The sequence below is a fragment of the Alosa pseudoharengus genome, unplaced genomic scaffold, assembly GCF_046254945.1.
Source record: "Alosa pseudoharengus isolate Yale_2024_CS ecotype anadromous, Long Island Sound unplaced genomic scaffold, YU_APseudo_1.1 YU_APseudo_1.1_scf_5, whole genome shotgun sequence".
Lineage (NCBI taxonomy): Eukaryota > Metazoa > Chordata > Actinopteri > Clupeiformes > Clupeidae > Alosa > Alosa pseudoharengus.
Genome location: NW_027468837.1, coordinates 33210370 through 33221470, shown reverse-complemented (window position 1 = coordinate 33221470; position 11101 = coordinate 33210370). Strand labels below are relative to the sequence as shown.

The window sequence follows — 11101 nt, the reverse complement described above, 5'->3', positions numbered from 1 at the left end:
AGACGGGGTACTAATAGGACACATTGCTGTGTGCACCGGGGTACGAATAGAATTCACTTCTAATTGCACCAGGGTACGAATAGCATACACTGCTAATTGTACCGGGGTTCAAATAGCCTTACCCTAATTACAATTATTATTCATATCTTCCAATAATGTGTAAAGAGTATTCCTACCCTTAGTCTTACACTAAAAATATATAATAAACACTGTATGTTGATTAACTACAGACAAAAACTCATACAAAATGGATAGTTTTCAAGGTTTTATTTGTAAATGCATTTTGTGTAGAACAAAGAAAAAATATATAATATATTCATATTACTGAAACGTTACGTTATGTACACATTTGGGGTATACACTACAAGTCTTCACCACAGACTGAAGATGCACATTTAGTCTCAAAGAAAGATCTTTCCTGTCTCTGACTGCTGCAGCTAGGTACAGTCCCCCACATATATACATACATTCATAGGATGTGATTTCAAACAAACACCTGTATTCTAACAAGCATTTATTAAATTCAATACATGACTGGAAGGAATGCCTGATGAACATTAAATCTGGTGTATGTCCCCTGGTTTGATATGTCTCTTCACAACATACACTGCATATGCTTGAGCGATGCCTCTCATTTAGGGCTGCCAACCAAATCTGACAAGGCCAAAACAGGACTGTGTGTTTTTATCAGGCAAGGGCAAGAATCTGCCTAAGGCTCAGCTAGGCAGGTGGATTTTTCTTCCCTTTTGCAGATGTGCAGCGAGGTCCACACAATTAGCCTTCTCCAAAGGCTTGTGGACATTCCAGTAACAGGCTGAATCAGATTTAAGCTTTGTTCGAGACAAAATATCGAGACAAAATAACAAAAACAACCAAAAAAATATGACATTCAAGTCTATGGCCATGTATGCAGCGAATTTACACAATTCAAGGGGGCTGTCATTTCTGTCAGTGTTACGATTTTTTTTTCAGTTTTACACTCTCTGAATCCTTCCTCCATGGTCCTTCATGGAGACCTGGGTGTCCATACCCTCAAAACATCTCATGTTGAAAGACTGAGACCCGTTAGAAAAACCAGAACGTGGTCCTGCAAACTTGGGTGAGAAACCTTAATGGTCCCAACAAGACCAGTACAATTCTGCTGGTTTAGTGCCAAGTTTTAAAAGAAAAACAATAAAAAACCTGATCTTGGTCCTCCAGGACCAAGGATCAACCTCCAGTAAGGACATACTGGTTCAGTAAGGCCAGAGAGTACATGAAAACATACACTGTAGATGGGTTTCAGGAGATGCTTACAAGTACATTACGACACCATCGCTTTCAAAACAAAACAGAAATATCATCAATCCAATAGCCTACTGATTTAAAGGCCTGTTTCCACATTTAAATAGGTACAATCCTTATCTGTGCGCATTGAGCTCTTTTGATGCATTTGATAATTCTAATATTCATCCTGCATCAGTTTCTAACCCGCCCTATGCGATGAGCTGATTGTTGCTGTGCCTGATAACTGGAAACTTCCGTAGCTCCCCATAGCTTATGAACACTTCCCCCCTGTTATCTGAAGAAAAACTGCCTGATAACGTTGAACACCTCCAATGTGCTATATACCACTTCAAAAGGAGCACCGTCAAAACGAACATGACATTATGGCTGTTCAGTCCTGCTTACAGTAAAATGTTATGTACCAAGGAGCATGTGAACGTGTTTTGGAAAACGTCTGCGTTCACCTTCCACGGCAGAGCACCTTGAGTGTTAATGTTTCATCAGTAGCTTATGTAACAATAGCGGTGCTGAACTGCTCCAATGGCGGAAGTCATTGTGCTGAGTGGGATAAGTGTTCAGCTAGTCTCTGTGGCCCTCAGCCAGATTTGACAAATATGAATAAAAAAACTATCACTCAAATGAATCAATGAGGAAGGCTGTCGGCAACTCTGTTTGATGATACCAAGGCAGTTTTCAAGAAAGTGATCTAACTTTTTTTTTCTTTAAAAAGCTGTTGTACATATAAGCTTGAATCTTACAAAAAGCTTTTCCCCATATTTTCTTGTAAAAATATTATTTTACTAGCTATGATTGTATGATTCGAAAGAGATTCCAAAGTAAAATTAGACCAACATGGACATTAAGCAACATTAATCGCCATGACTTGTGTATGTAAGTGTATTTGTGTGTTTGCTTGTTTTTCCAGTATCCTTTCAACTTGGAACAAGATCATCACACACACACACACACACACACACACACACACACACACACACACACACACACACACACACACACACACACATACACACACACAGGAGAAACACTGTGTGCTCTCTCTGCTCCCTGGCCTCTGTCCATTGGGAGGGTATCAGGGGTTAGTTTGTGGAGCGGACTGTCCGGCTACTTCGTGGAAATCGGTGCACTTTGATATGCTTTGACAGGTGGTCACTGCGGGCAAACTTCTTCTCGCACACGGGACACTGATACGGCTTTACTCCCGAGTGTGATCGTCGGTGCCGAGAGAGCTCATCTGAACGAGAGAACCTGAGGGAGAGAAAGAAAAAAAGAGAGAGGTGGATTAATTCAGCTGACACGCAGTGTAGCTCCTAATGGACAAACATGTCAAAGACAATGATGACAGCAGGCTACAGGAAGACTCCACTATCCATCTCTGCGCCCTCAGAGAGCTCTCTACTGTCCAGTGAGATGGGATGTTTTCAGCACACACACACACACACACACACACACACACACACACACACACACACACACACTCACTCGCATGTGTTGCACACAGGTGTCACATCAGAAATCCCACACACTGACATATATACTCACACACACACACACACACACACACACACACACACACTCACACACACACATACACACACACACACACACACACACACACACACACAGACACACACACACACACTTTCCCCCAGAGCAACCCCAATTACAAATACCTTATTGGTTTATACATTAGCCCAAGATAGCACTGATGAAACCCATTTATTCAGAGTCTAACTACTATCAGTAATGTCTGATTTCATATAATGTTGGGTAGAAACAACCACAATGAATGAATGTCGTGAAAGCCAAGTTGATTCTTGGACATAACTGCTGTGCCTTTGCAAACTTCATTTGCATCTGATTCTGATACAGACCCTGCCCGTGTTTCCACTCTATAGATCCATTCCCTCCCCTAACTCCTGAAGTCTGTAGGACCTCCGTTTGACAAACCTCCTCATATACTATATAGAGAGAATGGGGTTCTAGCTAGTCTAAACAGAGAGAATGGGGTTCTAGCTAGTCTAAACAGAGTTTTCTGTTTAGTTGCCCTGTGGGAAACAGATGCATACTAACCATACTAATCGGATGAATGAGTAGACACAAAGTTCTGACAGAGAAACACTGTGCTGACAGTCTAAATCCCGCTCCTGCTCAGCAGGCAGAGGCCACACACACCATATGTGTTGTTGATCATAAAAAAATAATATTTATTTGTTGATTTCCTTTTTCCTCTTTACACAGGAAATGTGTTCTTCTACAGCAGTGAGAATGTTTACATTTAAGTGCACTACTCTGTTGCTCAGTCATATTTCAGTCCATTCACAAGAGGAATGTTCAAAATCCATCCCCTGGTGGATTTGTCTGTATAAGTATGTTTTATGTGTGTTCTCTCTCTCTCTCTCTCTCTCTCTCTCTCTCTCTCTCTCTCTCTCTCTCACTCTCTCTCTCTCAGTATATGTCCATGTTAGTCTGTGTGCTGTTTCCTCAAAAGCATAAAGAATAATGTTAATGCTGAAGTTCTCAGAAGAGTCCTCCTTTTGGCCCAAAGCCAAGAGGCCCTCTTTTGGCGATCTTAGTGGTATGTTGCATAGCAGCAATGTTTGTGTGTGTGTGTGTGTGTGTGTGTGTGTGTGTGTGTGTGTGTGTGTGTGTGTGTGTGTGTGTGGTGGTGGTGGTGGTGTGTGTGTGTGTGTGTGGGGGGGGGGTTCCATGTGGAAGGCGGATAGGTTTGCGAGGTTAATTAGAGTATCCAAATTCAACGAAACCAGGTAGAATATTCAAGCAAACTGACTGCTTTGATTTTAGATCACACAGGACCACACATAATCTCTCTCTCTCTTTCTCTCTCCTGCACACACACACACACACACACACACACACACACACACACACACACACACTGGCATGTGCACCTACAGTGTGTGCTCTGTGCATGAAGGGGCCATAGACGGCGCCCCTGGGAAAGAGCTGGCTTCAGTTTCATGACTCCGGGACAGAAACATGCAGCAACAGAGCGAGCCTGGGGCCTCTCCTGCCTAACTCAATCTCCCAGCCCATTCCCCCAGCCCAGCACTCACTGGGGCAGCTGGTGGAAACAGCAGCATGGGGATCAGGGGCCTTCTGTTGGGACTGTTTCTGAGGGATCCGTGCCGTGGGCTTCCAGGTTAGGGCTGCAGCTCTAACATTATGTGTGTGTTAGCTCGAAAAACTGATTTCGTTCCTGTGATCAGTGGGGAGGCATATCTTAGTGGTAATGTGTGTGTGTGTGTGTGAGAGAGAGAAAGAGCTGCGCAGACGTTCCTGTCACACCGTCATGGTAACTATTCAACACAGACTCTTTGTTCACTCCATCACTACGGGAGTCTCTCACTGGAGAGCTCTGTCTCTCTCTCTTTCTTTCTCTCTTTTCAACCTATTTCCTTCTGGTACTCTTTTTAAATGGATGCTTCATTTCCAAATGACTCCATTACACTTTCTTTCTTTCTCAACCACACACACACACTCACTCACTCACTCACCCATATTGCTGCTCTGCCCTCTGTGATGGCTCTTAACTCTGTCCAGTCGGCACTCGAGCTAACTCAATTTCACCCTACTGTTTTCTCTCTTCCGCTCCTGTGATCAGTGGGGAGGCATATGTTAGTGGTAGTGTGTGTGTGTGTGTGTGTGTGTGTGTGTGTGTGTGTGTGTGTGTGTGTGTGTGTGTGTGTGTGTGTGTGTGTGTGTCTGTGTGTGTGTGTGTGTGTCTGTCTGTGTGTGTGTGTGTGTGTGTGTGTGTGTGTGTGTGTGTGTGTGTGTGTGTGTGTGTGTGTGTGTGTGTGTGTGTGTGTCAATTTCACCCTATACTGTTCTCTCTGTTCTGCACTCCAACTCCACTCTTTAGGCCACTAGTTGATTCATCCATGACCTATACACTCATCTTCACTGATGCAACTCTGCAACAATATTTCTCCACCACTCACACACACACACACACACACACAGACAGACACACACACACACACACACACACACACACACACACACACACACACACACACACACACACACACACACACACACACATACATACACACACACACACACACACACACACACACATAACTAACATATTCAACAACACTGGTTTTGCTGTCTCATTTGAAGGGTTCGAGAGTTTGAAATAAGCAGACTTGTGAAATAGCCTATTGCAGTAAGTTGTAACAAGTAACTTGTTGTTGAGTAGCACTAGAGCATCTAAAAGAGGAATGTTTTCATTTTCATCCAGCTCATGTCATAGGCTCAATCACAGGCAAGGCTCCCAGGTCATAAGCCTAACATGGTTTGAACAGATCCAGGTGCAAGTGATTCTCTGTCTCTCTCTCTATCTCTCCCTCCCTCTCGCTTTCTTTCTCTCACTCTTACAAAAACACACACACACATTTTACACAAGTGCTGTTCCATTCACACAGATATGAAAGCTGTCTGAGCATGTCCTTGATCCTCAGGAAACACACATCTGCCTGCTAAACATGACACTCTCTCTCATTCACACACACACACACACACACACACACACACACACACACACACACACACACACACACACACACACACACACACACACACACACACACACACATTCCTCATGTGCAAGTGAGAAGATAGTAATTCTATTTTATCACACCACTTGACCCTGACTACTCAACTTCCTAACCTCTGTGACAGATGAACCTGACGACCCAACTACTACTACACATTAATTACACATCAACACAGCTCACATACACAGACACTCACATATATACATAGTCACATACACACACACACACACACACACACACACACACACACACACACACACACACACACACACACACACACACACACACACACATACACACACACACACACACTCGCATGTCAGAAGAGTGTTGCACACAGGTGTCACATCAGAAATCCCACACACTGACATATATACACACACACACACACACACACACAAACACACACACACTCACACACACACACACACACACACACACACACACACACACACACTCACACACACACACATGTGACCTCAGACCACATGCTAGTGCGTCTCTTTTTACCCACTGAAAAATGACACCTGCCAACTTCACATCCCTCAAGACTCTGGCCAGCTACCTCTATTTACTATCCACTTACACTATAAAACCATGTCTCTCACTATTTCTCTCTCTCTCTCACTCACTGTCTTTGTCTCTTGATTCCTGTGTCATTTCCCACTGATATGCATGATCCTTCTTTTTCACTCCCACTGAAAGACTCAGGCACACAAGGTTAAAAGGAGAAGAAAGAGGTTGAGTGTAGATATTCGCCCTGCAAATAGTGCGAAGCACGTTTCTAAATGCATGCGCTGTTCTTCATTTAGCACACTCATTTACACTTAGAGTGAAAAAACAGTAGCAGGATCAGCTCTGCTAGTCTTGCCATGACAACTATCGCTGTAACTTCTCTTTTTATAGGGCCCTATTTACGTTAGCCTACAACTTCCAGAAGCTATAAAAAAAGCTTCCTTCCACCTGGAAGAACACTATTAAAAACAACACTGATTCTCTGGCAACATGGTGTCAGATACTTTACACTAACCTTACACACACACACACACACACACACACACACACACACACACACACACATACACACACATACATTTCGCTGACCAACACAATGTTAGTTATTCAGCATTCAAATCACACTCCTGCAGACTATTCTGACATTGGCTACAGTTTAGCAAGTGCTTGCTTAACCGATGAAGAGGGAGCCATAGAGCCAGTGATGGTCCTCCCTTCCACACGGTAGACCTTCAGGAGAACAAATGTTTCATTTACAAAGCCACACTGTCTTGGACAGTTCTATTGACCTGGAAGGGAATGTTCCTCCCACACGTCACACCAAGAAGCACTTGTGGCCGGGGCAGGCTGAGTCATCCAAAATCATGATATCATGGTGCCACGACACACACATACACACACGCACACGCACGCACACACACACACACACACATACACACACACACACACACACACACACACACACACACACAAACTGGAAGAATATGTCAAAGGAGCTTTTGTATAAAGTGCTACTAACACAACATACATAATTTCATATGCAGTCTCTCTGATCAAAAGAGTGTTTGTGTTCTAGGTAAATCTGACATAGCTGTTTAATGACCTGTTGAAATGGTGTTCCCACAAAGCACTGGGGATCAGGCCTGGCCAGTGCGAGCGCATTAGTCACGCTCAATCAATGGCCTAATTGTGTTGGCCTCTTGGATCAGACGCAAATAAGTCATTACTTTAGCCCTTTAGCACTTAGGTCAAATGACTACCCGGATTTGACAGGTTATGACTTGAACAAATATGACTAAAGATCCATCAATTGCTACACGTTAATGAGCCTGCTGTCAGGAGTCCTCTCTCACCTCCATCCACAGCCGGGCCAGGTGCAGGCGAAAGGCTTCTCTCCCGTGTGTCGGCGGAGGTGGGCCTTCAGGTGGCTGCTCTTGGTGTACATCTTGCCGCAGCCGGGGAAAGAGCACTTGTGCATTTTGATGAGGTCTGCCATGGGGTTCTTCTGGTACTTCTGGGCACCTCCAACCAGGAGCCCGCCGTTGATGCCGGCGACGCCCGATCCGCCCTCGCCGATGCCCATGGGCTTGGCGGCGATGGGGACGGGTGCGATGCGGACGAACTTGGAGGAGGAGTTGAGAGCGGGGCCGGTGATGGAGGTGATGGAGGTGACGGAGGTGGCGGGGGTGGCGGGAGCGGTGGAGGAGGTGGGGGAGGACGGCAGGAGGTGAGGCACGAGAGCGAAGGTCTGGCCCTGGATGTTGACCAGCAGCTGGGCGATTTTGATGTCGGAGGCTGGGGAAGGAGCAGCGGTCTGGGCAGTGGTGGTGGTCAGGGGGCTGCTGGCTGCGGTTTGGCTCTCCTGTTTGATCTGGATAGGCTGGATCTGCAGGATGACCGGCATGCTGCCGTTGCCTCCTGTCTCCGACACAGGCCTGCCCTGGACCTCCTTCTTTACCACGTCCTGCGTTGGTGTGCTAGCGTCTGCTGACTGAAGCTGGCCATCCTGCGGGCTTTTGGTCTCTGTGCTGGTGGCGTTGGTCACCATGGCGTCTGTGGTGGGCACAGTTTGGTCTGAGTCGTGCTGAGACTTGGCAGCGTCCACCGCCAGAGATCCGGGCAGGACTTCATCGCTGTCCACCTCCACCCCGAGGCCGAAGCCCAGATCCAGCTCGAAGCTCAGGCCCAGAGCGGTGGCCCCTTCCCTGGGCTCGTACTTCATGCTCACCGCGTCCATGTTCTCCTCCAGAAACTCCTCGATCTCCTCCAGCGTGGGATGGAAGGGCTCCACCGGTGACTCCTCCATGTCCGACGGTGACCAGATGGGCAGGTCAAAGCTCTCCTCCTTGACCGGCTCCCGCCGCGAGTCCCACAGCAGGCTGGAGAGGGACATGGGCATCACACTGGGCACAGCGTCGCCCACCGCCCCTCCGCCGCCTCCGCCCAGGGAGGTCTGCGACAGCAGGAAGTCCAGGATGCTGTCCGAGCTCTCGGCGCTCGAGGAGCTCCCGCAGCTGGAGCTGAGGACCTGCGAGTCCGGCGACGAGCAGGAGCGCAGGCTGGACGAGTCGCTTAGGTCATCCTCGGAGAAGGGCGAGGGCATCACCTGGTAGTTTGCGGAGTCTGTTACCATGTCCGACAGGCGAAATGGCACCGGCGAGGGCGAATGGAGGCCACCGTAAGACAGGAAGTGCTCCGCGCTACACACAAAGTGATCCACCATCCCAGGGGCTTAGCCCAAAAGTCTTTACACTTGTAATCCCCCTGTTTTCTTTCTTTATATGAGAAAAGTAGATCCTTCCTCTGGTGCACCCTGTAAGTGGTGCCACACCACTAGGGTGAGTTCAAAAAGAGTGTTGCCACTACAAAGACACTGGAAAAATAGAAAATGAATGGAGAGACTGTTGTTTTCCCTTAGAGTACAGATATACTTTAGAGTTTGTATATCCACAGCATTCCTATACAGAAACAGAATTGGAAAGACAAATGGAATATAAAGTTATGATGGTGGACAAAGTCAGTTCATCAACAAGTGTTTTAATCAGTTGTATCTATTATAATAACTGAGGTTCTTTGGATAACTGGAATAGATTAAAAGAGGTAACCTTTTCATTTATCGTTCTAATGATTCCACCATACATTATAATACTGGTCTTACTTTCTCTCTCTCTCTCTCTCTCTCTCTCTCTCTCTCTCTGAGCTGCGTTCCGTCCTGACGTATGCGAAATATGGAATCCTGTGCATTTCCATTTCAAGAGCGCCACGCAGTTGCGTGCAAGCTGGACGCGATCTGGGACCGCTTCCCAGGGGCAGAATATAAGATGATCGCTTCAACAGGTATTATATTTCAAAGAGTAGACAAGATTAAAAATAACTTTGAATCGCTGCAGTGATATCAGCGTTCTTTACTAACACCAAGCATACTCATGTATATGCTTTGGACAACTTAACTCAAGAACATGGCAATCGTCTCTTCTCTCCTCTGTCACTACAAATGACATTTAAAACTCAAGCTGTCACACTGAATGAGACCCGTGTGGATGTGAGACTGTTCCAATGTGTAATCCGCAGATATTCGAGATCTCACATAAACCCGTTAAAATATATAGAAGGATGGGTGTTATCTTATTGGACTGTCGATTAAATTAGGGTATATTAAATAAAGACCATCAGGTCCACTTGGATAAAAAAAATACAATGTTGATACATGGTTGAACAAAAATAATCTTTGACCATAATCTGCTGTAAGAGCGCTTCGCATTGTCGTCTACAACAACCCCCCTCACCGAGCGACCGACAATAACCCTTGAGAAGGGGAAAAAAACCGTCAACATGATTAACATGAAACGCCGCGTGGGGCAGAAGAGAGCAGCAACTGAGCGCTTTTAATAGCGCATAAATCAGATGCGTGCAACATAGATCGGTCTAAGTAGCATTAAATTAACTTCCAACACCATTTCTGACCGTACAAAAAGCAACAATGTTCCAAACAATTACAAATTATTCGACTGATATCAGTTGTTAATGGCTTGATAAATAGACTGCAATAAGACACACACTAGTTAGGTTTAATAAATAATTATCATCACGCTTGATAATTAATTACCGATTAATTACATTTTCGTTGGTAGCCAAATCCGCCTTCCTATATGACAGAGCTAAAAACATTTCATGAAATGCAAAAGCAGAATTAATTTTCCAAACAGTGTTCAGCTCTATTTGCAATGCAAATATATGCATTTGCAGTACTGGAGAGGCGTTTTGGCGTTATTACGCGTCAAGCATACACTGTAATGCAAACAGCAATATCAATGAAATACAAATAAATAAAACTAAAGTTCTGTTCCAACAATGAAGCTAATTGCCCATCTTTTCCCATTTCCCACTACCACACAGACACATCTAGACGCATGAGTAAGCGCGGCGGCGCTCAGCCTCTTCAACGTAAACATGTTTTCGTCCAGAGCTCCGCATGCTGCAGCAGCATATGGTAGGCTACCGTAGAAGCGACGCACGCCCAAGACCTCGTGCAAGACTGCAAGCAAGAAAATTCAAAGAATCCAGCAACAAAATGGAAGCTTTGGAAATCTCGCTCACCTTCAAAATAGGAAACCATATACAATTCCAATGATTTAGTTCCGATCTTGTTACTTTTAGTCCCTTACGCGTGGTGCTGTTTTTTTCCTAATGCGTTATTTGCCCTTGAGACACGCCGTGTG

At 45.4% G+C, this 11101-nt stretch overlaps 1 protein-coding gene across 1 annotated transcript; it reads right to left on the bottom strand.

The window, feature by feature from the left end:
• Positions 1 to 254: 254 nt before the first annotated feature.
• Positions 255 to 11101, bottom strand: LOC143104077 (Krueppel-like factor 15). Its single transcript, XM_076268010.1, has 3 exons — positions 10980 to 11101; positions 7736 to 9340; positions 255 to 2532 (listed from the first exon to the last, which is right to left on the bottom strand). Exons 2-3 carry the CDS (start codon positions 9103 to 9105, stop codon positions 2364 to 2366), a joined length of 1539 nt encoding a protein of 512 aa, XP_076124125.1. The 5' UTR covers positions 9106 to 9340; positions 10980 to 11101; the 3' UTR covers positions 255 to 2363.

Bases quoted from the DNA above. Each gene is read 5' to 3' on its own strand.
- LOC143104077 (XM_076268010.1), bottom strand. From the start codon at position 9,105: ATGGTGGATCACTTTGTGTGTAGCGCGGAGCACTTCCTGTCTTACGGT. The intron at 2,533-7,735 runs GTGAGAGAGGAC...TCTCTCCCTCAG, and splicing joins TGGCCCGGCTGTGGATGGAG to GTTCTCTCGTTCAGATGAGC.